Source organism: Trachypithecus francoisi, unplaced genomic scaffold (assembly GCF_009764315.1).
Source record: "Trachypithecus francoisi isolate TF-2019V2 unplaced genomic scaffold, Tfra_2.0 Lachesis_group20, whole genome shotgun sequence".
NCBI lineage: Eukaryota > Metazoa > Chordata > Mammalia > Primates > Cercopithecidae > Trachypithecus > Trachypithecus francoisi.
Window position 1 is genome coordinate 71,789,616 of NW_022681466.1, and position 27,124 is coordinate 71,816,739.

Consider the following 27,124-nt stretch of genomic DNA (forward strand, 5'->3'; position numbering starts at 1 on the left):
CTGACGTTCAGGAACTGGGGGGCAGGAAAGGGTGATGTCTCTGCTGGAGGCCCCCAAATGGCCGTAGTTCAGCAGCTGATGGGGCAGAAGGAAGACCCAAAATAACCTCTGACTCAGCCGTAAACATGGGGTTAGAAATTCCTTTTCGCACTGGGGCTGGGATTCCCTGAGGCCAAGAGAAAGAACCTAATTTGGAAAGGTTCTGCTCTTCTACCCACTTTGTATTTATAATTTACAGATGCCTAGACCACAGGAAGACAGTCATAAGTGATTTTTCAGACAGCAGAGCTTGGAGCTCCTGTGAGCCAGGGCAGCAATACAGCAGGTCAAACAGGAAGTGTGTCCACAAAGGCCCCTCAGTGGCACGTAAGCCAGCCAGAGGCACAGGCAGCAGCACACTCTGCCTGGGGACCTGGGCGTGTTGAGTTGCGAAGGTCATGACCTGCCAGGGTTTGGCCTTGGAGCCACAGAGCAGTCCGTTTAGCCCCAGGCCACTCCCAGGGTGAGATGGCACTATCTGTAAGGACCTCCAAGGCAGGGGTTCCAGAGTTCTTTTGGGAAGAAGCACTGTTGAACTATTTTGTGTGTGCAGAAAGAAATACATACGTGTAAATATGCTATTTTAAAGGTAGAATAACTATAGTATAAAAGAACAAAAATGATCCCTCTTAATCCCATCATCCTCAAATAATCATATTAGCAATTTGGGGTATTTTTTCAGTTGTTATTTATAGACATAGTTTTGTATGTTTTAATCTTAATTCACTGTTACATCCTTTTATTGTTAGTGTCATATGTAGCATTAGCATTTTTCCTGTCATTATAATGATAGTAATAATCATTATAACTATCATTACAGTGTCATTATTACTATCATTGTTTATGGCCACATAATATTTCTCTTTAAGGGACTATACCATAAATTATTTATTTATTTTTTGAGACGGAGTCTTGCTCTGTTGCCCAGGCTGGAGTGCAGTGGCTGCGATCTTGGCTCACTGCAACCTCTGCCTCCCAGGTTCAAACAATTCTTCTGCCTCAGCCTCCTGAGTAGCTGGGATTACAGGCGCCCGCCGCCACCCCTGGCTAATTTTTGTGTTTTTTTTTTTATTTTTTTAAGTAGAGGTGGGTTTTACCATCTTGTCCAGGCTGGTCTCGAACTCCTGACCTTGTGATCCACCCGCCTCGGCCTCCCAAAGTTCTGGGATTATAGGCGTTAGCCACTGCGCCTGGCCTTATACCATAAATTATTTAGCAGTATTCATGATCATTGTTTATGCTGCTGCGAATTTGCCTTTTTTTTTTTTTTCTTTTTTGAGACGGAGTCTTTCTCTGTTGCCGAGGCTGGAGTGCGGTGGCGCGATCTTGGCTCACTGCAAGCTCCGCCTCCTGGGTTCACGCCATTCTCATGAGTAGCTGGGACTACAGGTGCCCGTCACCACGTCGGGCTAGTTTTTTTGTATTTTTAGTAGAGTCGGGGGTTTCACAATGTTAGCCAGGTTGGTCTCGATCTCCTGACCTTGTGATCCACCCACCTCGGCCTCCCAAAGTGCTGGGATTACAGGCGTGAGCCACCGCGAGTAGCTGGGACACAGGCGCCCACTACCACGCCCAGCTAATTTTTTGTATTTTTAGTAGAGATGGGGTTTCATCATGTTAGCCAGGATGGTCTCCATCTCCTGACCTCGTGATCCACCCGCCTCGGCCTTCCAAAGTGCTGTGATTACAGGTGTGAGCCACCCACCATGCCTGGCCAAAATTTTGCTTTTATAGATAATCCTGGCAGGGTATATATAGTGGCTCACGCCTGTAATCCTAGCGTTTTGGGAGGCCAAGGCGGAAGGATCGCTTGAGGCCAAGAGTCCAAGACCAGCCTGGGCAACACAGTGAGACCTGGTCTTCACAAAAAATTTAAAAATTAGTTGAGTGTGGTGGCACATGCCTGTGGTCTCAGCTACTTGGGAAGCTGAGGCGGGAGGATTGCTTGAGCCTGTGAGGTCAAAGCTGCAGTGAGCCATGATCACACCCCTGCACTCCAGCCTGGGTGACAGAGTGAGACCCTGTCAAAAAACAAAACGCGATAATCCTTACAAAGAATGTTTTTCTGAATATAGCATCTTAAATATTTTGCATTAGTTTTCTAGAACAGACTCTTAGAAGTTCTAGAAATAAGTTGAAGACCATTTTGATGACTGATGATACAAGTAGCCAATTATTTTTTATTTAGTGAAAATTGTTTTTATTGATTATAAAAGTAATATATTCGTAGCACCTTTATTGTGATCTCTAAATACAGTTTTTCACTAAAAGAAACCAGGGATTCCTGGAGAAAAATTCCAGGTCAAGGGCACGAAATGTACAAGATGAACCTAGAACATCATGTTATACAAAAAGCAAGAAAAAATCAAAGACTATTTGTGTCATCTCAAGAGAACCCAGGGAGATATAGTGGGTTGAAGTGTCCCCCCAACCCCAGAACATGTCCAAGTCCTAGGCCTTGGAACCAGGAAATGTGACCTTATCGTGGTAAATGTAATTAGGTATCTCAAGATGAGCTGGTCCTGGATTTAGGGTTGGGGGGGCCCTTACCTAATGACTTGTCCTTAGAAAGGAGAGAGGGAGATTGAACACACAGGGATACAGGGAAGAAGGCCGTGGGAAGGAGGCAGAGGCTGGAGTCAGACTCTACAAGCCAAGGAGCATCAAGGATTGTCATCAAACCACCAAAGCTAGAAGAGGGATGGGAGCAGTTTCTTCTCAGAGCCTCCAGAAGAGGGGGGCGCAGCGGCTCACACCTATAATCCCAGCACTTTGGGAGGCCGAGGAGGGTGGATCACTTGAGGTCAGGAGTTTAGGACCAGCCTGGCCAACATGGCAAAACCCCGTCTCTGCTAAAAGAATACAACGATTAGCCGGGTGTGGTGGCGCCTCACTTGGCAGTCTCCTTCCCCAACCTCAAGTCCCCACTTCAGTATCGCCTCCTCAGAGAGCCCCTCCTTGACCACCCCTCTTCAGCAGGCAACTCCCTTATTCCAGCATTGCCCAATTTGTTTCTTTCCTAACACCACAAAACTGAAGTTACATCTTGGCTGGCTTACTTCCTTATTATCTGGCTCCCCCATTAGTTTTAAGTTCCGTGCCAGAAAGAGTCTACTCTGTTCATTAGCACCAAATACCATGCCTGGTACGTAATAAGTGCTTAATGAAGATCTCTTGGAGGAAGAAATAACCCACTCCTGAGATAATGGCATTAATCCACGATGAGACCGGAGCCCTCATGACCTAATACCTCTCAACATTGTGGCATTGGGGGTTAAGTTTCTAACACATACACGTTGGAGAACACAAACCATAGAACGATGTTATAAATTGCTATTGTAAATAAGTTTTTTTTTTTTTTAAACTACACTTTTCAGGATATTTTTAGATTTATAGAAAAATTGCAGAGATCATTTGCATGGTTCCCATATACCACTTACCCAGTTTCCCATATTATTAACATTAATATGAAAAATTTGTTACAATTAATGAATCAATAATGATATATTTTTGGCATTGCTTTTAAATTTTATTTTCCAATTCCTTGTTGCTCAGGTTCTTTTTGTTTAATATGGGGCCTCAATCTGTTGCCCAGGCTGGAGTGCGGTGGTGTGATCACAGCTCACGGCAGCCTGGAATGAAAGCGATCCTCCCCTCAGCCTCCCAAGTGGCTGGGGCTACATGGGGACTTCAGGCACCTGCCATCATGCCGGCCAATAGTTTTTATTTTTGTGGAGATAGGATCTCACTATGTTGCTCAGTCTGGTCTTGAACTCCTGGGCTCAAGTGATCCTCCTGCCTCAGCCCCCACAGTGTTGGGATTACCGGCTGTACCACTGGGCCCGGCCTGCTCAGATTATTGAGTCTGGTTTCTTCTTCCCTTTCTCTTTGCCTCCTGCAATCTCCTCTTTGAGAAACTGGGTTGTTTGCCCTGTCGATTTTTCCAAGGTTTGGATTTGGCTGATTGCACCCACAAGTATTAATGACCATTTTACTTTGTCTCTTGTATTTCCCATAAATTGGTAGTTAGATGTAGAAGCCTGAACTGATTCAGGTTCTTTTTTACAGAAAACTACGTCATAGTGATGTTTTGTGTGTCTGCCGTCAAGATACACAGTGCTTGGGTGCTCTTTGTGTGATGTCAGCAGCCACTGATGCTCAAAGCCCAGATTCTTTACTCCATTGGGAGGTAGAAAGAATGATGCTCTGGCTGGGCGCGGGGGCTCAGGCCTGTAATCCCAGCACTCTGGGAGGCTGAGGTGAGCAGATCACCTGAGGTCAGGAGTTCGAGACCAGGCTGGCCAACATAGTGAAACCCCATCTCTACTAAAAATACAAAACTTAGGGCTGGGTGCGGTGACTCATGCCTATAATCCCAGCACTTTGGGAGGCCAGAGGCAGGTGGATCATGAGGTCAGAAGTTCAAGACCAGCATGGCCAACATGTGGCCAAAAAGTGAGGAGCATGGAGAGCTTAGAAGGTGGGGGTGCAGCAAAGCAAGGGAATGGGTCAGCAGGGCTGAGCAGGGCACGTTCAGGGAGAGGAAGAAGGAAGTGTGAAGTATGAAGGTCCTGAGGGCGAAGGACCCTGGTGTCTCCCAGAAATGCAAAAGGCCAGTGTAACTGAAGCCTAGCAGGCAAGGTGGAAAGGATCAAGACAGGGCCAGAAAGCTGGGCAGGACCCAGTTCATGGTTAGGAATTTGGATTTTATTTTCAGTGTCATAGGAAGAGCCTGCTGAAGAGTTTAAGCATGATAAGCCTGTGCCATAATTTGTTTTATCCCTTGTAAATGCACATGTAGATTGTTTCCAGCTTTATGAGGACAGTATTGATCTGTTTTGTTCACTGAATAACTCTCTTATTCTGTTACACAGCCTGAACAAAGAAGGCTTTCAGTAAATATTGGTTGAATTAATGAATGCTGCAAAAAATACTTGTGTATCTTTATCCGTTATTCTCCTTATTTCATTGAAATGCATTTCTAGCTGTGAAATTGCTGGTTTAGGCAATATGTGTATTTAAATTTTTGCTTTTTGAATAAATTGCCTTCCAAAAAGGTTATACTAATTTATGCACCCCAATAGCATTTTCAAATTTAAGACAAAACATTGGTTATTCTGGCTGGGCGCGGTGGCTCACGCCTGTAATCCCAGCTGTAGTCCCAGCTACTGAGCACCTTGGGACTCGGAGATGGGTGGATCACCTGAGGTCAGGAGTTCAAGACCAGCCTGGCTGATATGGTGAAACCCCATCTCTACTAAAAATACAAAATTAGCTGGGTTTGGTGACACACACCTGTAGTCACAGCTACTCAGGAGGCTGAGGCAAGAGAATCGCTTGAACGCTGGAGGCGGAGGTTGCAGTGACCTGAGATCGCGCCATTGTACTCCAGCCTGGGCAACAAGAGTGAAACTATGTCTCAAAAAAAAAAGAAGGCTAAAACATTAGCTATTCTTAGAGTTTGCATAATAGGTTTACAGTGCTAGATTAACCACCTCCCAGGGATATTTCCAAGTATTTACAAGTCCTGGTCCCGTTATTTTTCTTTGAGCTCCAGGAACATGTTGATTGTTTCTGTTCCTGGCTGTTGGCTGATGACAGCAGGGACCGCATTTCTTTTGTTTACCGCTGTATCCCCAATGCCTTAATGAGGCGATTGGCCCATCGTAGCATTCACTGCCTATTTTAGCTGGTTTTACTGCTACTCACCACCAAAGGTTTCCAGTCTGGGTGGGCAAGTTCATGGGGCAGGGAGTATCTTAAAATCAGGTTCTTTTCAGAATGAATTGATGGGAATTGTCGATGTGTCATAAGAAAGAAGCACAGCACAGTGCTAAAGGGCACAGGCTCTGGAGGGAGTTTGATTCCTGGCCCCACCACTTCTATCTTGGGTGGGCCCCCACGCTATTTTTCTGATCTGTAAAATGAGGATGATAACAGTAGAATCTTCCTCATAAGGTTATAAGATTGGCCAGGCGCGGTGGCTCACACCTGTAATCCCAGTACTTTGGGAGGCCAAGACGGGCGGATCACCTGAGGTTGGGAGTTTGAGACCATCCTGACCAACATGGAGAAATCCGTGTCTACTAAAAATACAAAATTAGCCGGGCGTGGTGGCGCTCGCCTGTACTCCCAGCTACTCAGGAGGCTGAGGCAGGAGAATCGCTTGAACCCGGGAGGCGGAGGCTGCGGGGAGTCAAGGTCACACCACTGCACTCCAGCCTGGCTCCACAAGAGTGAGACTCCGTCTCAAAAGAAAAACAAGAGCGTCTGGAATTATGCCTGAATCATCAAACTCAGTAAATGTTAACTATTATGATGATGCTACTTCTTTGGATAATCATTGACCACGCATCTGTTTCCCCTATTTTGCAACAGCTAGAAGAAAAACTGAAAGAAAAAGTGGATGTAAGTCTGATTGAACGAATCAATCTGACTGGAGAGATGGACACATTCAGCACGTACGTACCTCGCACATGCTTGCTGCCTGTCCTCTCTCTGTTACACAGCAGCGTTCAGCATATATATACCTCGCACATGCTTGCTGCCTGTCCTCTCTCTGTTACACAGCAGCGTTCAGCATGTATATACCTCGCACACTTGCTCACTGCCTGTCCTCTCTCTGTTACACAGCAGCGTTCAGCACGTATATACCTCGCACACTTGCTCACTGCCTGTCCTCTCTCTGTTACACAGCAGCGTTTAGCACGTATGTACCTCGCACACACTTGCTTGCTGCCTGTCCTTTCTCTGTTACACAGCAGCGTGCCTCAGGCTGTTGGCTTTAGTCACTGCAGAACCTAAGGTTTCTGTTGGGTCAGAATGAGTCCCTACTGGCCACTAAGAAGCAGCTTCAGAACTGGGCTGCCATTTTACCTCCTCAAATGCAGTTGCTCTTTTAGCTTATGGGGTCTTTATTGTCTCACTGTGAAGAATAACCACAGAGAAGACATTCTCCCTTGGCCATCTCTGATCCGCCCCCACCTAAACCCACAGAAGGCCAGGCCTACCTTCAGTGTTTTAAAGTGTAAAGTATAAATGGCTTGAATTTAGCCACTGAGGGAATAAGAGTGTGGGGTGGCAGGGGAGGTCCACCTTCTTTCCCTGTTAGGACCTTGTGGCACTTTAGTTTTGGTCCATTTCTGCTCCACTGCCATTAAATGAGACAGGCATGGCCAGACCGCAGCTTTCACGTCAGCCGCTTATTGAGGAAAAATCGAAATTCTCTTCTTAGTTTATTTCTTCCACTTCTCTTAACTTTATTTTCTTCAGTTCTGACTTAAACATTTTTGGGAAGCAGGTTCTTTTGTAGGAAGATGGGAACAGGGATACTGGGGTGGTGATTAGGGAGATGGGCCGTGGGGTTCTGTGTCCTGACTGGGTGAGGATATAGCCGGGTAAAACCAGGACGTGAAGAAAGAGCCAAGCTGCTCTTCCGCTGTCATTGATTGAAGCTCAAACTTCGCCGATGAAATGATGAATCTGAGTTTGACACAGAGGCCTGAGTGTCAGTCATTCAGAAGGCCGTTGTTTGAAGGAGTGACCACAGTGATTTCTTTGATTTGCAGCGTCATCTCCAGCAGTATTCAGCTGCTGGTTCAAGATCTGGATGCCGCCTGTGATCCTGCCCTGACGGCCATGAGCAAGGTAAGGTCGTGGGAAATGGTGTCTTACAAACTAGCGAGAGCAGCCCCAGGTGGCGTCGACTGTCTGTGGCTTCTCCAGGCTCATTGGAGCTTAAAGGACCAGCGGAGAGGAGAACGGCCCCGGAGTTTGTGAGAGCACTCAGTGTGTGTTGCACCCGGGTCGGGTCAGTTGCTTGTCCTTTTAGAGAGAGAGCATCACACAGTATTGGAAGGATGGCAAAAAAAAAAAAAAAGACGAAGTAAATGTGTTTGATGAGTCTAAAGGAGATGTTGTCTGTGGTTTATATTTTTTAGAGAGAAAGTCTCTCTCTGTCACTCAGGCTGGAGTGCAGTGGTGCCATCATGGCTCCCTGCAGCCTCGACCCTCTGGGCTCATCTGTCCTCCTGCCTCAGCCTCCCAAGTAGCTGAGACCACAGGCGCTTGCCACTGCATCCAACTACTTTTTAAATGTTTTGTAAAGCTAAGAGTCTTGCTGTGTTGCCCAGACTGGTCTTGAACTCCTTGCGTCAAGCAGTCTTCCCACTGAGGCCTCCCAAAGTGCTGGGATTATAGGCATTAGCTATTGCGCCCAGCTGAGATGGATCATTTTTAATTACCGAGCGCTCCCTCATGTTCCTATTTTTGGCTTTTATGTGCCTATGCCTTTTTTTCCCCAAATGAATGTCGGTTCCGTAAGTGCACAGACCATGTCTTTCACCCCTCTTTTATCTCTCATGTAGTCTTGAATATGGGAGATTCATTTTTGTTAATTAAAACTGAATCAGCCATGTTCCTTTATTTACGTATTGTCTTTGATTAGTATCTGACACATGCTAAAAACCTTGGTGTGGTCTCACCAGAACGGGTGTTCTCGTTCGTGCTTGAAGCAGTAACTTCTGACTCACTCTTCATTCTTGCCCACTGAGCGGTTTTTCCGACTCGTTCTGAGCTCTGGTGCCAATGCAAGAGTCCTTGATGAGGCTGTGAACTCTGGTTTTCTCATATCGTGGTGGCCCATCAGTCAGCCCTTGGCCCTCAAGTCCCTCCTTTGGCACTTACCGAGCACTACCTCATGTTCCTATTTTTGGCTTTTATGTGCCTATGCCTTTTTTCCCAAATGAAGTCAGTTCCGTAAGTGCACAGACCATGTCTTTCACCCCTCTTTTGTCTCTTATGTAGCCTTGAATATGGGAGATTCATTTGTGTTAATTAAGTTGGAAATGGGCCTTTGTTATGCTAAACCAAGGAACAGGAAGCTGCAACTCTAGAACTTTGCTGAGCAGGGATTGGTAAACTAGAGCTTGGGAACCAAATCTGGCCCACTGCTTGTTTTTGAAAATAAAGTTTTATTGGAACACAGCCACGTTCCTTTATTTACGTGTCCTCTATAGCTGCCTTTTTGCAATATGGTGGTAGAATTGAGTCATTGCAACAGAGACTAGCCCACAAAGCTAAAAAAATTTAATATTTACTCTCTGACCCTTTATAGAAAAAGTTTGTCAGTGTCTGCTCTAGAGTCCTAGGCTCTTGTAGCAAATTCTGGAGAAGTGATTTCTCTGGGTTATACTGGCCAGTACCAGAGGGCAGTGAGAGGAGCACTAACTTTGGAGTCAGACAGGCCTAACTCCTCCAGGGTTTCCTTTGGGGGTCTTGAGCAGACTTGAGCAGAGGATTCACCTGTCTGGGCCAACGTGACGTCATCTGGGCCCACCTACCCCAAGGGAACTGTGGATCTCTGAATCCCAGCATTGCTGTGAGGATGAAACACGGAACACATGGGTCTAGTGCTGGGCACATAGTAAATACTCATGAAATGTGAGTTCCCTCTCCCTCTTGTCAGGAGGAGTGACCATGTCACAAGGTTGTGTAAGCAGACATTTGGTCTGAATTGGTTTTGCAGCAGATTGTAAATATTTAACAAAAATAAGATTAAAACCAAAATGTAGGCTTTGGGGTTTTATGAACTGAAGTGGCAAGTCCTAGAATAGCTGACGTCACAGTTTTATTCAGAAAGCGCATCTTTTTCACGAGTCCGGTGCTAACAGGCACGTTCGGCATCCTGGGCGTTCACAGGAGGACGCTCTGGGCAGGCGGACGGGGGCCGGTCCGGGGGACGCTCGGGGCAGGCGGACGGGGGCCGGTCCGGAGGCTTAGAGGAGTTCGTTTTGCAGGCTCTGCTTATCCCCTCCTGCTGGTGAGCGTTCCCCACGTCCTGAGTGTGATCTGTCCCAGCTGCCGTCTCTCCTGAACTGCACACACTTTAGGTCGGAATGCAGCTGGTGAAAGCATTTTCACATCTACCAAAGGAAGAGTGGATTTTTTTTTTTTTTTCAATAAAATCACAGTTGGAAGGGGTTTAACACTGCAGGTGTTGCTTATACCAACTGTCGGTTGGTTCTGCGGATTTCCCTCAAACCCTGCCCCGTCCTACCCTCTACTTCTCCCCGTGCCCACACCAGCAAATATTCACAGAGACCGTGCCTCCAGAGTCCTTTGTTTATATCATAGGAAAACCACAGACTTGGGAATGCAGCAGCTGGAAGGCCATTACTTTTTGTCTGAGTCTTCTGGAGTTGTAGCAAAATAAAATCCATGTGATAGAAGTAAACAAGCCAAGTGGTCACAAATTGATTCAACACACATTCTGTGCTCTTTATGCCTGCATCCTGTGTTGTGTAGTTTCTTCTAGGATTTTAAAAAACTTCTGTGATAATGGTTGTTTCTGTCTCTGATTCTATCATTTTTGCCGCTGGTTGGACAGTTCAGTTCAGACCCTGCCCAGCACAGTGCTGGGAGCTGCGAGGCTCAGAAAGGTGTAAACCTTTGGTTAAGGTGTTTAGGTTCCAGGAGCTGAGGGCAAGAGATGTGTAAGATGACAGCAACACCCAGTAACTTTAATAAAAGAGATGAGGAAATCAGTGCCAGAAGAAAAGTACAAAATACAGCCTCTTTAAAGAGGGAGGAGTTCATATCCAGGTGGGGAGGCAAGGAAGGCCCTCGTAAGGAAGTGGTGTTTGAAACAGATCAGGGTGAAGGTCTGAATGAATTTGTGATTAGGAGGGCAGTTCAAACAGGGTGAAAACGTATATAAAGTTTTGTGAGGTGAGGAAGCTGAAGAGTTTGGTTAAAACTGCCACTCTCATTCAGCATCCCAGGGTCTCCTCAGGCTACTCCCGTACTTGGACTGACAGAGTTAAGATTAGAAACGAGACTGCCCTCAAGGAGTCTGTACCCCGCTGGGAAGAAAACTGAGAAGAACCAGTACTGTAAATAAATGTATCTTAAAAATGTCAGAAGGACTGTTGACTTGCCAAAATGGAGTGTAGTCGCTGGATGATTCTGAGTTGACGGAAGGAGCTTTCCTTGACAAGATGGATTGAGCCAGGCAACTTGGTTAAGTCATTCTCCTGGGAGACTTCATTCTCATGGAAGGCACCTCGTGGCCTCCTCCGTGGTTGTCATATAGAGCTTTCATTATCTGTGTCTTCACTCCACTGCTAGATCGGTTTCTGCCGCTCCCTCCAGACCAGGTGCCCTGTTCTCCAGCCATAGCCATGTTTACTTCCCAGAATGCACATTGCTCTTGTGTGGCTTCCATGCCTTTTCTCATTTTATTCTTTCTGCCCAGAATTTTCTTCCTGCTGTCGTCTGCCCAAGGAGCACATCCTTTAAGATCGAGTTCGAATGTCTGTCCTCGTTTAAAAACCTGAGGTATAATTCACATACCATAGAATTCACCCTTTTAAAGTGTACAGTTGGCCAGGTGCAGTAGCTCATGCCTGTAATCCCAGCATCTTGGGAGGCTGAGGAGGGCAAATCATTTGAGGTCAGGAGTTGGAGACCAGCCTGGCCAGCATGGTGAGACCCCGTCTCTACTAAAAATACAAAAAACTTGCTGAATGTGATGATTCACACCTATAGTCCCAGCTACTCAGGAGGCTGAGGTAGGAGAATCACTTGAACCTGGCAGGTGGAGGTTGCAGTGAGCTCAGATTGCACCACTGCTCTCCAGCCTGGGCAACAGAGCGAGACTCTATCTTACAAATAAATAAATAAAGTGTACAATTTAGTTGTTTTTAGTATATTCACAGTGTCATGAAACCACTACCACCATCTAATTCCAGAACATCTTCATCACCCCCAAAAGAAACCCCGTACCTCTCAGCAGTCATTCTCCATTCCGCTGACAACCATTAGCCTACTTTCTGTCTCTGTGGATTTGCCCCTCCTGACATTTCGCATACATAGAATCACATGGCGTGTGGCACATCTTGCGCCTGGCTCTCTTCACTTAGCGTCGTGTTTTCAGGGCACGTTCATGGTGGGGCATGTGTCAGCACTCCATTCCTTTTTGTGGCTGAGTGATATTCCATTGTGTGGATAGACCACATTGTGTTTATTCATTCATCTGTTGGATGTTTGAGTTATTTCTGCTTTCTAATTTTGAATATTGCTGTGAACATTCATGTACAGGTTTTCGTATAAACATGTTTTCAGTTCTCTTCAATATGTACCCAAAGGCCGGGCGTGGTGACTCAAGCCTGTAATCCCAGCACGTTGGGAGGCCGAGACGGCCGGATCATCCGAGGTCAGGAGTTCAAGAGCAGCCTGGCCAACACGGGGAAACCCTGTCTCTACGAAAAATACAAAAATTATCCGGGTGTGGTAGCGCGCACCTGTAACCCCAGCTACTCGGGAGGCTGAGACAGGAGAATGGTTTGAACCTGGGAGGCAGAGGTTGCAGTGAGCCAAGATCTCACCACTGCACTCCAGCCTGAGTGACAGAGGGAGACTCTGTCTCAAAAAAATAAATAAATAAATAAATAAATAAATAAAGTACCTAAGGAATGGAACCGAAAGAGCCGCGTGGTCAATTTATGTTTAACGTTTTGAGAAACTGCCAAACTCTTTTCTAAAGTGACTGTGCCATTGTATATTTCCACCAGCAAAGTGTAAGGGACTCAGTTTCTCCCCATCTTCCCCCACACTTGTTTTCCTTTTTTATTATAGCCATTTTCGTGGGTGTGAAGTGGTATCTCATTGTGATTTCAGTTTGCATTTCTCCCATGACTAACATGCTGGTCACCTTCTCAGGTGCTTACTGGTGATTTGTAAGTTCTCTTCGAACAAATGACAATTAAATGTTTTGCCTATTTTAAAATTGGGTTGTCTTTCTGTTGTTGAATTGTAAAAGTTATTTTTATATCTGGATACTAGACTCTTTATCAGATATGAAAGTTGTAAATATTCTCTCGCATTCTGTGGCTGGGTTGTCTTTTCACTTTCTTGATAATGGCTTTGATTTTCTGAAGTCTGGTATGTCTGTGTGTGTGTGTGTGTGTGTGTGTGTGAGAGAGATATCTTAAGATACCATTGCCTGATCCAAAATCATAAAGATTTACTCTGTGGTTTCTTCTAAGAATTTTAGTTTTAGTTCTTAAATTTAGGTCTTCACAAAAAAGAAAAAAGAAAACAAAAGAAAAAAATGCAGATCTTCAATCCATTTTGAGTTAATGTTTGTATATGGTGTAAGGCAAAGATTCAGCAGCATTCTTTTGCTGAAAGATACTCAGCTTTCCCAGCACCATTTGTTGAAAAGACTATTCTTTTCACGTTGGATGGTCTTGACACCCTCATAAAAAATCAGTTAACCATAGATGTGTGGGATTATTTCTGGGGTCTCAGTTCTATTCCATCCATCTGTATGTCTGTCCTCAGCATCTGTATGTCCATCTTCAGGCCAGTACCACACTGTTCGGCTATAATAGCTTTGTAGTAATCTTTGAAATCAAGAAGTATGAGTCTTCCAACTTTGTTCTTTGTCAACACTGTTTTGGCTCTTCAAGGTCCCTTACGATGTCAGCATTTCTTGCCTCAGCCAAAGCTTTCCTCTTTCTGCTTCAAGACACCACAGTACCTAGACTACCTTTCTGCTTTGTTATATGATCATTTTTATGTCTTTGTCTTCCCTGTTAAACTTTGAGCAACTTGAGGGCTGTGTCTTATTCATTTTGGAAACCCGTGGCATAGCACGGTACTTGCTTAACTGTGGTATTCCCTGAATGACTTTGAAGGTAAAGAGGCGGTGGGGTGGGGGACGGAAGAGAAGGAACTGAAGGACCACAAACACCCTTTTGACCAAAGATGGGTAAACAAGTAAGACATAAATAGAACTCTGCTGAGCAGACGTAGCCAGGTGGAGCTGGTAGATGTAGAGTGGGAAACTTGGACATCTTTGTGGGAGACGGTGGGGTCATGGAATCCTGGAAACCTTCAGGTCCATAGCTAGTGCTGTTGAGGATGGAGTGGTGCTCCTCGATGGCACCTAATAGCAGAAGGGCTTCTGACTTCAGCAGGTGGCATCCTGGAGCCAATTGAAGAGATGTCGGAATGAAGGACTAATTTTCTTGATTTTTAGTAAAGATGAGGTCTTGCTGTGTTGCCCAGGCCAGTCTCAAACTCCTGAGCTCTATTGATCTTCCCACCTCGGCCTCCCAAAATGCTGGGATTACAGGGCATGAGCCACTGTGCCTGGCCTTATTGCGTATTTTCTTAGATAACCTCTATGAGTTGATAATAAGTTACTATTTGCTGAGCACTTACCAGGAATTAGAACCCAATTAATTTCATTCTAACAATAAATTCATAAGATGGCTATGGTATTTCTGCTTTTCACAGATAAAGAAGCTGAAACACAGAGACATTAAATCACCTGCTCCAGATCTTTTAGCTACTCGGGAGGCTACGGTGGGAGGATCACTTGAGCCAGAGAGGCAGAGGTTGCAGTGAGCCGTGATCACGCCACCACACTGTCTCTCTATGTAGGATTGTGTCACGCCATACACAGAGAGAGAGTAAGTCTTTTTGGCAAATGTGGCAACTGAGGCAAAATCAGCTTAAGTAACCTGCCTAAACGTGGAAGAGCCTCGGCCTCCCAAACTGCTGTGATTACAGGCATGTTGCCGTTGCACCCGGCCTGATATTTTTGAAAAAAAGAATAAAATTTAAATCACCATAATTTCAATTAGTTGATACATTTCTGTCAGTGTGTGCCCAGTCCTGGTGGGTGCACATGAGTGTTCGTGCTGATATGCGTATGAGTTCTTCAAGCATTCACCATCATCATGGTGTACATCGGTCTCCAGCTTTTCTTGATCTGACACCAGGACTTTTCTACAGAGGAGAAAATGTGTTGAGCAGCCGCCCCACATATTCCAATCTGCGGTGAATATTTTTCCCTGAAAACTAATGAACTTTCCTTCTGGTATCTTCTTTCCTTCCTCCCTTCACTCCCCCCTCCTTATCCCCCCTCCCCTCCCTCCCTCCCTCCTCCCCCTCCCCTCCCTCCCTCATTCCCCCCTCCCCTCCCTCCCTCATTCCCCCCCTCATTCCCCCCTCCCCTCCCTCCCTCATTCCCCCCTCCCCTCCCTCCCTCATTCCCCCCTCCCCTCCCTCCCTCCCTCCCTTCCCCTCCCTCATTCCCCCCTCCCCTCCCCTCCCTCCCTCCTTCCCCCTCCCCTCCCTTCCCCTCCCTCCATCCCTTCCCCCTCCCCTCCCCTCCCCTCCCTTCCCTTCCCATTATGCCCAAAGCCATATAGCTTATAACAGTGAAGCTACAAGTAAAACTAGTTCTCCTGATTCTGGAAAAAGTAGTTATTTGGAGTGTTCTGGTGGAAATAAGAAGGATTCTTTTAGATTTAAATCCTACAAATCCTTAGAAATGAGTATGTCTGGTTATGCCCCTGTACGTAGGATAGAGAGCTGTGGGCTTCGAGCAGGGGCTGCTGGTCCCACGGTCCCCTCCTCTCTCCAGGCCGTTTCCTAGGGCTGCTCACATCACTCAGTTAAGTAATCCAAGTCTCTGTTCAGAAGCAAACACACTTAGTGTTTTGCCCATTAATGGTAGTTTTAGGAAAAAACAGAAACTGAATAAATTAAATTTTCTTACAGTCTGGCACATAATTTATATTAGGTTTCTGGATTGTGAACATGTATCCATTTAGGAGGCTGCATTACGATCCCCCAAAGACATTTTGAAACAGTTAGAAGAGTTCTCAAGTCTGTTCTCATTTTCCTCAGTCATTACAATGCAGATCTGTTCAGAAGTCCCAGGGAAAGCCATGGCTAAGAAATCCTCAAGTTCACTGGTACGTAGAATCAAGACAAGTCTGTTCTCATTTCCATTTTCCTCAGTCATTAAAATGCACATCTGCTTCAGAAGACCCGTAGAAAGCCACAGCTAAGAAACCCTCAAGTTCTACCTAGAATCAAGATACAACTTTCTTTTTCATAAAAAAGATTTTTCCCATTATGATAAAACTAAATCACTTCCATTTTAGAAAAATGCAGTTTTTTTGTTTGTTTGACAGTCTCGCTCTGTCCCCCAGGCTGGAGTGCAGTGGCGCGATTTGTGCTCATGGCAACCTCTCCCTCATGGGTTCAAGCAATTCTCCTGCCTCAGCCTCCCGAGTAGCTGGGATTACAGGCACCTGCCACCACATGCGGCTAATTTTTGTATTTTTGGTAGAGACGGGTTTCATGGTGTTGGCCAGGCTGATCTCGAATTCCTGGCCTCAAATGATCTGCCCGCCTCGGCCTCCCAAACTGTTGGGATTACAGGCATGTTGCCATCATGTCCGGCCAGATTTTTTTGAAAAAAAGAATAAAATTTAAATCCCCATAATTTCAGTTAACTGGTACATTTCTGAATTAATTGATAATTATCGGTTATCTAAATTTAGTGATTTTTAGTGATAGTGCAAGTATTTATTCTTAAAATTATAAGAGTAGCTAAAATTTACTGTGGAATTAATACGTGTTGTGAGACACAGTGTTAAGAGCATTCCGTGCATTATCTTTCAATAATAGATTATAGATGTTACCATCATCCCAGTTTTACAGATGAGAAAACTGAGGCTCAGAGAAATTAGGTGACTTGTCCGGGTCACCCCTTTAGAAGGTTGCACAGTGTCAGAACTCAGACTGGCTGACTCAATTTCAGCATGTTGAGTACCATCTTAATGACCTTTCCTGCTAACTTAGCAGTTGTGCTTCCTTAGGCAGATCACTCGCTGTCCTCAAGCCTGTCTCATCCTCATTTATTATTACTCACAAAGAGGAGTAATAATACCTCTTCACTACATCATTCATTCATCAGGCAGCAAGTTCATGTGGAAATGTCAGGCACAGCGCCTGGTACGTAGTAGATGCTTGATAAACGTTCCTTCAGCGCCGGGTGCATAGTAGGTGCTTGATAAACGTTCCTTCAGTGCCTGGTGCGTAATAGGTGCTTGATAAAGGTTCCTTCAGTGCCCGGTGTGTGGTAGGTGCTTGATAAACATTCCTTAAGCACTCGGTACGTAGTAGGTGCTTGATTAACGTTTCTTCAGTGCTGAGTGCGTAGTAGATGCTTGATAAACGTTCCTTCAATGCCGGGTGTGTATTAGGTGCTTGATTGACGTTCCTTAAGCGCCCGGTGCGTAGTAGGTGCTTGATAAACATTCCCTCGGTGCTGGGTGCGTGGTAGATGCTTGATAAATGTTCCCTCAGTGCCCGGTGTATAGTAGGTGCTTGATAAACGTTCGCTCAGTGCCTGGTGCATAGTAGCTGCTTGATAAACGTTCCTTCAGCGCCTGGTGCGTAGTAGATGCTCGATAAACATTCCTTAAGTGCCCGGTGCGTAGTAGGTGCTTGATAAACGTTCCCTCAGCGCCGGGTGCATAGTAGGTGCTTGATAAACGTTCCCTCAGCGCCCGGTGCGTAGTAGGTGCTGGATAAATGTTCCTTCAGTGCCCCGTGCGTAATAGGTGCTTGATAAAGGTTCCTTCACCTCTTTGGTCCCCACCCAGTGCTCGGTGCCGTGCTGTGCTTGCCAGAGGTACCTATAAATATATCTGATGCTGCAGGAGTGAAAGGAGCCCACCAGGCGTCAGAGTGAGAGTGAGCGTGTAGGTGTGTGCCTGAGTAAAGTCTACTGCTTGAGGCCAGCACCCCTGCAGCCTCAATTATAATATGAGACTTCAGTTGCCTGAAATGCTCCCAGAGCCCAACTGACTGAGTCTATGCTCTGTGTCTCTCTAATCCAGTGAAGAAGTAGGAATTTAAGTATTCAGATTTTCAAGAAACCTCTTTCCAAGCTTCGTATGGCAATAGGAAAAAATGAGATCCATTGAAGCTAGTTGTGGAGTGCTGTTCTCTGATCAAAGTTCCTGCTACAGTAGGCTCTCTCTAGAAAGAGTGCTGGCCCCCCAGCCCCGTCGTGGAGTGTCCCACAGAGCACACACTTCCTGCCCAGGCAGCGGAAGCCGGGCTCTGGGGACACTCTGGGCCCCGCAGTCTCTTCCTGTGGTGGTGAGACTGAGTCCCGGAGGCGCTCATCATTTTTATGTCTTCATACTGTCTTGTTTAGATAGTAGCAGTTGAATGCTATTTGTATTCAGTTCTACCCAAGCCCCCTAAACAAAAAGCACAACAAGAAACAATTTTAAGTGTAGAGGGGTGACTTATAAATGTCCAATGAAAAGTTTACCTGGAAAAGTTGAGGTCTTATTTCTATTGATGGCTTTTCATGATGTTTGTTCTTCCAACGCAAGGCACGGTTTGTTTCCTTTTTTGAAAGAGTTCTTTAGGCCGGGCGTGGTAGCTCACGCCTGTAATCCTAAGACTTTGGGAGGCTGAGGCAGGAGGATTGCTTGAACCAGGGAGTTCAAGACAAATCTGGGCAACACGGTGAGACCCCCGTCTCTACAGAAAGTAAAAAAAAAAAAGGTTTTTTGTAATTAGCTGGGCATGGTAGTGTACACCTGTGGTCCCAGCTACTTGGGAGGCAGAGCTGGGAGGATTGCTGGAGCCCAGGAAGTCAAGGCTGCCATGAACTATGATTGTACCACTGCAGTCCAGCCTGGGCAACAGAGACTCTGTCTCAAAATAAAGAAAGAAAGAAAGAAAGAGTCCTTTGCTGGATCACTGTGTTTCATTAGCTTCTCCTTGAGAAACAGGCCTTACCTTGAACGAAGGCCTAGTTAAGTGCTTTTATTCTTTTTTGCAGGCAAAGGTGGTGGGGCGGGGGGTGGGGGTGGGTCCGGGGGGAAGTTGTCTAGCAAGCACCTTGGTGTGGGGTTTGGGCTTTGGATAGACCTGGTTGTCCCCGCTGTAAAATTTTGTGCAAGATACCAAATCTCTTTGAGCCTTTTTAATTTCTTCCTCTACAAGGTTGCTGTGAGAACGAAGTGAGATCATGTATGAATAGTAAATGAGATGTTGTATGTTTAGGGCCGGGCACAGTGGCCTGCAAAGTTCGGTCTCAATGTAGCCGTCTCAGACAGTTCAGGTTGTGACCCAAACCTTCAGTTATCCATGGTGGATGACGGCGAGCATCAGCCATCTGAGGCTGGAGTGCAGCGGTAGAATCGCAGCTCCCTGTAGCCTCAACCTTCTGGGCTCCAGTGACCCTCTGGCCTCAGCCTCCCTGGTAGCTGAGACTGTAGGCGTGTGCCACATATTTTAAAAATAAGGTCACCTTTTATTGTTTTCTAGTACTTTAAATCCCTTTCTTACTTCGCTGAGCTGACTTAAGTTTAAAATCATGAATCCATTTGGCCTTTGCTAATACTTCTTTTAACTTGACCGATGGAGTCGTGACTGGCCAGAGTATTAAAGCAAATCAGCTCTTTCCACGTGTTTCCAAATGTGGGCACACACCGACCTGGCCAGTGATTATCGAGGAGCTAGGTGAGGAGCGTGCGGAATAACCCGTGGAAGTTGAAGAAATCCCGGCCCCTGCTCTGTCTTGCTTCAGAGTCACTTTGTAACTGGTGACAGAGCACGTCACCACCTCCTTTCATGGAGGACTGTCATGTTTCGATCATCGCTGATAAACTGTTTTGAGATTTTGAAATACACAAAGCTGCCAGCCTGGAAAGTAATAGTCATTTCTGTGGAAGAGCGTTGCGTCAATGGGCTTTGGGGCGTCAAACCCTCCCAGGTCGCTGTGTCTCCCCAGAGCATTCTGCTCCGAGTCCTGCTGCAGAGCCCAGGAAACGCTGACAGCACCTGGATTTTGGCCTCACCCTATGAGCTCATTTAAAATCACCTAGGATGCTCGTTGTTTGGATGGGTCAAATCTTTAGAATCAAATGGAAAAAGAAGCCTCTTGCGTAAGATAAAAGATAATGAGGAAAACATTTCACGTAACCAAAACATTAGAATATTAAGTCGGTTCATATTAGACCTTTCTACTGTTTCTTCATTGTTGGTTTCTGTTTTTTCCCAGTAATAAATTAGAGTTCTTTTTCCTGTGTGGAGCCTGGTTATGAAGCCTTGCATAGGACTCTTCATGTCTCCTGGCCTTGGTTTTCTTATCTGTGAAATGAAGGTGGAGGTCCCTTCCTGCTTTCCTGTGATTCTGTGTGTACACATCCCTAAAGCTTTTAGAATACAAATATCCACTGATTTGAAAAAGCATTAAGAGTCATTTGAGCTTCCCACGGCTGGGGACTCATCCACGTGCGTTGTGATTCTTTTAAACAAGCTCTCTCAGTATTGAATTTTTCCTTTCCCTAGGAGCTCTATTAAAATAGTGTTTTCTTGCCAGAGACACTGGGGCCTCAGAACTACTGACCTCCTTCTATGAACATATTATATGGTTTGTGTTTGGCTTAGGATCTCTTTAACAGACCGTCCAGCTCCACTGTGAGAGGCTGACTCAGCAGAACCCTGCAGTCCATTCCCACTCTTCGGGATTAGCATGCCCTTCCCTGCCAGCCTGGGACAGACTGGGAGCTGGTGCTGCGCCCGTCTCCTTCACGCCGCCTCGGGGGATGGCACACTGCAGCACTGCCTCCTTCTGTTCCCAGGTCTCAGTGCTGCCAAGTGCCACGTAGTCCAGGAATCCAGCCAGTTTGCTGTAGGTGTCTTCCAGAGCCTGTCGTTAGGGCTCAGGTTGAAGCAGGTCTGTCACTTTTGTTCACAGCCTGTTCAGGGACCACCTTGGTGCTCTCAGCAGTGTTCTCCCCCTGCGCCTGACTCCTGCCCTGTTCCCCATGTCTCTATCTTACCCTCTGGTCCACCCGAGTGTTTGCCAGAGATTCTTTTTCCCTTCCCATTACTGAAATCCTGACATGATCCCAGAGGTTTTAGGAGTGTAAGATTCTACACGCATACCTCTTCAAGTGTTTTATTATGGAAATTTTGGAATATATTCAAAAGTAGAGGAAACAATGTGGTCAGCCTCATGTACCTGCCACTCAGTTTCACGATCTTATCTCATCTGCACCTCTTCCCAGTAACTTCATCCCCACACGTCACGTCATTTCTAGTTTTCTGTGTTAAAGAATCCCAAACTCCTCCCAGCTGACTGGAGAGAAAGGGGTCTGTGAATCCCCTCCAGGTTCCGTGTCATTTAGCCCAGCCGCCGCTCTCATCTCCCAGGCTGCCAGTCAGCTTGGGAGTGGGTGTTCCTCCCTGTCCTGCTGCAGTCCCCTACCGTGGGGCACTCGGCAGGAGAACAGGACCCTTTACGAGTGGGTAGCTTAGCTGGGAAGGGAAGGCTGTTTCAGGCATGGCGGGGACAAGGCAGGAAAAGGAAAGGGCCTGGGTCCACCTCACTGTCGGGTCCACTGGACACACTTGTTTTTGTCCTGAGTGTCAGTCCCTACGAACAAATAAGAAATTCCCCAGGACAAAAGCTCCTGATTCCTGTGATACCAAAGCTGTGACCTGATTTCCACTCCAGCCCCTCCCTTCCCCAGCAACAGGCGACACCGTTCTCCCGCGAGGGATTCAGCACCTCGTCCTTTCTCCCTTGCAGATGCAGTGGCAGAACGTGGAGCACGTTGGGGACCAGAGCCCCTACGTCACCTCTGTCATCCTGCACATCAAGCAGAACGTCCCCATCATCCGTGACAACCTGGCCTCCACACGCAAGTACTTCACTCAGTTCTGCATTAAATTTGCAAAGTGAGTCCTGGGCATTCTCATCTCTGGGCGCTTTTTTTTTTTTTTTTTTAATAGACTGTATGTTTTAGAACAGTTTTAGGTTCACAGCCAAATTGAGCAGAAAGTTCAGAGCTTTCCCGTGTACGTGACCCCCACACATGCACAGTCTTCCTGTCACCGACACCCCACACACAGAGTGGCACATTCGTTACAGTAGGTGAACCTGCATCGACACGGCATTGTCACCCGGACTCCGTGACGTCGCGCTGGACCTTCCCTGGGTCTGGACAAATGGACAGTGACGTGTGGCCGCCATTTCAGTGTCACACTCAACTGGGTTGTTTTTAAAACCATACTTCCCACCAGCATCCTCACAATTTGAGTGTCTGCACCATCCAGCTGGGGTTCTTTCTGGTGCCAGCAGTACTAATTTTAATACCATACTTCCCACCAGCATCCTCACAGTTTGGGTGTCCCCACTATCCAGCTGGGGTTCGTTCTGGTGCCTGTAGTACTAATTTTAATTTGTACACAAAAGCAGCTTACTAATAAAACTAAATCTACTACTTAAAGTCATAGGCAACAGTAACAGCAGTACAGCCCCCAGCCACGTCAAGGCAAACAGAAATGAATGGGGCCTACTGTTGTTTTGAACTGTGCAGGCATGTGCACCCCTTGCCTAGGATTGGATGATTAAAATTCTTTTTCAGGGATTCCCTGTATGCATTCTGTTTCTCTGAGTGGCTTATAAATGCCTCTTAAGGGTAGGAGCCATCAGTTCTGTTTCTTTTGAGCCTTCTTCCCCTCCCTCCCCCTGGTATTTTTTACCATGGCTGCTAGAATTTATCCGTTAATACTTGGACACACTCTTGTTCTGAGGCAGGCACTAGAAATTGGGATGCACAAGTCAGGGAGCTCCATGGCCGAGGCAGGTGAGTGCGCCCTGAGCCGGCGTCTTCCTGCCGTGTCCTCGGGTGTGGCCATTTCTGCCCTGAGTTTTGAAGCGAGGAAATAGTTTGGTCCTTTGCCAGTCACCATCTGGCTTAGCACCCTTTCCCGTGCTACCAGGCAGTGTTGAGGGTCAGTGTCTCCTCCGACCAGTTATCAAGCAAGCATTTTGGCAGACTTCTCAGGGAAGGGCTTCGGGAGGGTCAGCCCAGGCCAAGCTACTGTATCTGGGTTGTTCCCATCCAGGCCCCAGCTAGCGATTCAGGACTCCAAGTTTCTGTCTTCCCCAAATCTCTCCTGGTTTCCCTCTGCCTCACAAATGAACCCCTCAGGACTAACAATTATGGAGCAGCTTGTGGTGTCAGCTTTACTTTCTAGTTTGTCAAGAAAGTATAGAGTGGACTCTCCAGGGAGGCATTACTGTTTGCAGATGGCAGATGGACCAGGAGGTGGAATTCCCTCACTCCCTGGGTGCCCATTAGTGTGTAAGAAGCACTGCTGATAAATCACATTGTGACACTCCCCACAACTGCTGGAGGAAGCAGCAACTCTGTAAAAATTTACTGTGACTGAAAATCTCCAGGGTGGCTGCTCCGGGGTCTGATTGAGTTTCTGTTAAGTGAAGGAGGAGTCAGTTGACTTAGCCAGTCCCAGCGTCTCCCATCTCAGTCATATCATTGAGCTGATACGTTAAGTGAAGGAGGAGCCTGTTGACTTAGCCAGTCTCAGCGTCTCCCAGCACCAGCCTCACATTCTCTCAGAGCCCTTGAGTTTCATTGCTAAGCCCAGGTTGAGTGCACGGGGAATTGGATGCCCATCCTCACATCTGGAATCGTTCAGCCTGGGATCTAGGAAGTGGTTTTCTGTTTTCATCCATGGTGCCTTCTCATCTTGGTAAAATCCCGCTTAACAGAGGTGGGCTTGTGAGGAGACCCTTCCCTGGCCAAGGGCAGCAGCCACCACCGCCCTGATGGGCCAGAGAAGCCCTTGGCAGTTACCCAGCACACTGCTTGGTCTTCTTCCCACAGGACGTGTGTCAGGTCCTCATATTCCCCCCACCCCACCTGTAGAGTAGTACAGACAGCCAGTTCAGGGGCACAGTCAAAGCTTTTTTTTTTTCTTTTCAATACAGGGTCTCACTCTGTTACCCAGGTTGGAGTGCAGTGGCGTGATCACAGCTCACTGCAGCCCCCATCTCCTGGGCTTAGGTGATTCTCCCACGTCAGCCTCCTGAATAGCTGGGATTACAGGTGCTTGCCACCCCACCTAGCTAATTTTTCTATTTTTTGTAGAGATGAGATTTTGCCATGTTGCCCAGGCTGGTCTCAAACTCCTGGGCTCAAGCAGTCCGCCTGCCTCGGCCTCTCAGAGTGCTGGGATTATAGGCATGAGCTGCTGTACCCAGCCCAGAGCATGTTCTAATGTGAAGCAATTTAGGTTACAAACCATTGTGTGCACAGTTGCCATTGGTCATGAGTTCAGTCTCACATTACTTGTCTGGCTCTGGTTTCCAACACTGAGGAATTCCTTCCAAATAGCCCCTTGTTTATTCTCCTTCCTGATCACAAGTCACCTCCAGATCCGATCTCCAGACTCCAGTTTCCTCTCCCTTAGCTTCCTTTCTGCCCCACCCATGCACAACCATAGATGTTTCCTTTTACCTCTGTTTGCTGTCTAAGCAATAGCAGCCTTTCCTACTGAGACATCAGAATCCACAGCCTGGTGGAAACTGCAGTTGAACCACAAGCAGCTTCCCTCATCCACGGAGCTGATCCTCCTCCATTCATCAAGGAGATGATGAGACAAATCTCACAATAGTGGTTAGGAGGGTAAAATGAGAAACCACATAGTAACTTCCCAGTAAAGTGCTGATACCAAGCTGACATTCAGAACGTGGTAGGTGGCCGGGTGCGGCGGCTCACGCCTGTCATCCCAGCGCTTTGCGGGGCCGAGGCGAGCGGATCACTTGAGGCCAGAAGTTCGAGACCAGCCTGGCCAACATGGTGAAACCCCTTCTCTACTAAAAATACAAAAATTAGCCAGGTGTGGTGGGTGCCTGTAATTCCAGCGACTCAGGAGGCTGAGGCACGAGAACAGCTTGAACCCAGGAGGCGGAGCTTGCAGTGAGCCAAGATTGAGCCACCGGCACTCCAGCCTGGGTGACAGAGCAAGACTCTGTCTCCAAAAAAAAAAAAATGTATGATTTATTCAATGTGCGTTGACTTGAGCGTCTCCTATGCCTCAGACCCAGCGTTAAATGCTTTGGCCTAATAAACATGGTCCCCGTCTTCATTTGCCTTAACAGTCAGGTGAGGCAGAATGGACCCGTAAGCAAATGAGCATAATGAAGTAGGTTAGATGTGGGGGTAGAGGCCTGCGGACTCCATGGGGAGTACGGCGAAGGCAATGGAAGAAAGGCTTTCTAGAGACGCCGTTGAACAGGATATGAGAGGTGCGTGTGCACTGACCCACAAGCCCCTTCTAGGAAAGGCAGTCCAGGCGAGGGAGCAGTGTAGGCATTAAATAGCCCCCAGAATCCTGGGATCTACAAGCAGCTCGGTTGGGTTGAAGCTTAGGGAGGTCAGGGCTTAGCAGGATGAGGCTGGAGAATGAAGAACAAGGAAGCCTGGCCAGGCTCAGTGACTCACGCCTGTAATCCCAGCACTTCTGGAGCCCGAGGGAGGAGGACTACTTGAAGCCAGGAGTTTGAGCCCAGCCTGGCAACGTAACGAAATGCTGTCTCTACAAAAGAATTAAAAATTAGCCAGGTGCGGTGCCCATAGTCCTTTCATCCAGTCTGATTGGGCCAGCTTCGATCATATCCCCTCTCAGGACACACAATAGTCACCAAAGGAATGCTGTGCTCTGACCGGCTGAGAATAGTTAGAGTTCACTGGGGGTCTGGGATGGATCCGGTTTCCCCAGGCCTGCCAGGGCCTCATGTCACGAAACAAACTCAAAAACCAGGGCTTCGCTCAGAAGAAAAATAAGGTCATGGGTGCTGGTGGGCGACAGTGGAGGCTCCTTCCATTCTTCATTAAAAAAGGTTTTTTCATGGAGATACGTGGAACCTTAAAAAAAGTTTTTGCATTTCTTTCCTCAAGAAAGAATAAGCCTAATTTGTCACTTCTTTTTTATCCACAGCTCCTTCATTCCCAAATTCATCACCCACCTCTTCAAGTGCAAGCCCATCAGCATGGTGGGGGCAGAGCAGGTGAGTGGACTCAAACTCAGGCGTTGGCAGCTTTTGTTGTAGATCAAGCACATATTCTTATAGTCCAGATCTACGTGGCAGGAATAAAATTGATGATGTCCCCTGTTTGGGGACAGTACGATGACTTACCCGGAAGGTTTCTTAATTCATTCTTCCATTTATTTTTAAAAATTTTGTTTGAATGCCTACTACGTTCTGGGTGCGGGGTATACCACAGCAAGCACCACAGAAAGGGCCTGCTCCTAGTGCTCACACTCCAATAAGAAGAGGTAGCTGGGCATGGCGGCTCATGCTGTAACCCCAGCACTTCAGGAGGCCTGGGCGGGCGGATCACCTGGGGTCAGGAGTTTGAGACAAACCTGGCCAACATGGTGAAACCCCATCTCTACTAAAAATACAAAAATTAGCTGGGCATGGTGGCGGGCACCTGTAATCTCAGCTACTCGGGTGGCTGAGGCAGGAGAATCACTTGAACCTGGGAGGCGGAGGTTGCAGTGAGCCGATATCACACCACTGCACTACAGCCTGGGTGACAAAGTGAGACTCCATCTCAAAAAAAAAAAAAAAAACTAACGAAAAACTTGGGATACCGGCCGGGCGTGGTGGGTCACGCCTGTCATCCCAGCACTTTGGGAGGCCGAGGCGGGCAGATCATCTGAGGTCAGGAGTTTGAGACCAGCCTAGCCAACATGGTGAACACTATCTCTACTAATAATACAAAAAATTAGCTGGGCGTGGTGGTGGGTGCCTGTAATCCCAGCTACTCGGGAGGCTGAGGCAGGAGAATCGCTTCAACCCGGGAGGCGGAGGTTGCAGTGAGCCGAGATCACACCACTGCACTCTAGTCTGGGCAACAAGAACAAACATCTCAAAAAAAAAAAAAATTAGCCAGGTGTGGTGATGCATACCTGTAATCCCAGCTATTCGGGAGGCTGAGACAGGAGAATCACTTGAAGGTGGAGGTGGAGCTTGCGGTGAGCCGAGATCACACCATTTTACTCCAGCCTGGGCAACAGAGTAAGATTCCATCTCAAAAAAAAAAAAAAAGAATAAAAACCCAGTGACAGTGACAGGAGGCTGAGATGGGAGGATCACTTGAGGCCAGGAGTTCAAGACCAGCCTGGGCAACATAGTGCAACCCCATCTCTCAAAAAAATAAAATATTAGCTAGGCACAATGGTCCACACCTACAGTCCCAGCTGCTCAGGAGGCTGAAGTGGGAGGATTCTTTGAACCCAGGCCGAAGTGAGCTGTGATCGTGCCACTGCACTGAAGCCTGGACAACAGAGTAAGACGCCATTTTCCCTGCAAAAAAAAAAAAAAAAAAAAAGGTATTTTAATAATTATCGTAAGTTCAGACCC

The 27,124-nt window shown here is 46.9% G+C and overlaps 1 protein-coding gene across 7 annotated transcripts in view; it reads left to right on the forward strand.

The window, feature by feature from the left end:
- The window catches only part of VPS53 (VPS53 subunit of GARP complex), a 164,512-nt gene that overhangs the window by 122,986 nt on the left and 14,402 nt on the right, over nucleotides 1–27,124 (forward strand). For all 7 annotated transcript variants that reach the window (XM_033185231.1, XM_033185232.1, XM_033185234.1 and 4 more), the window contains 4 exons: nucleotides 6,418–6,500; nucleotides 7,608–7,686; nucleotides 21,473–21,621; nucleotides 25,693–25,762. In XM_033185231.1, the coding sequence (XP_033041122.1) occupies nucleotides 6,418–6,500; nucleotides 7,608–7,686; nucleotides 21,473–21,621; nucleotides 25,693–25,762 (381 nt within the window). The remainder of the gene's footprint in view (nucleotides 1–6,417; nucleotides 6,501–7,607; nucleotides 7,687–21,472; nucleotides 21,622–25,692; nucleotides 25,763–27,124) is intronic.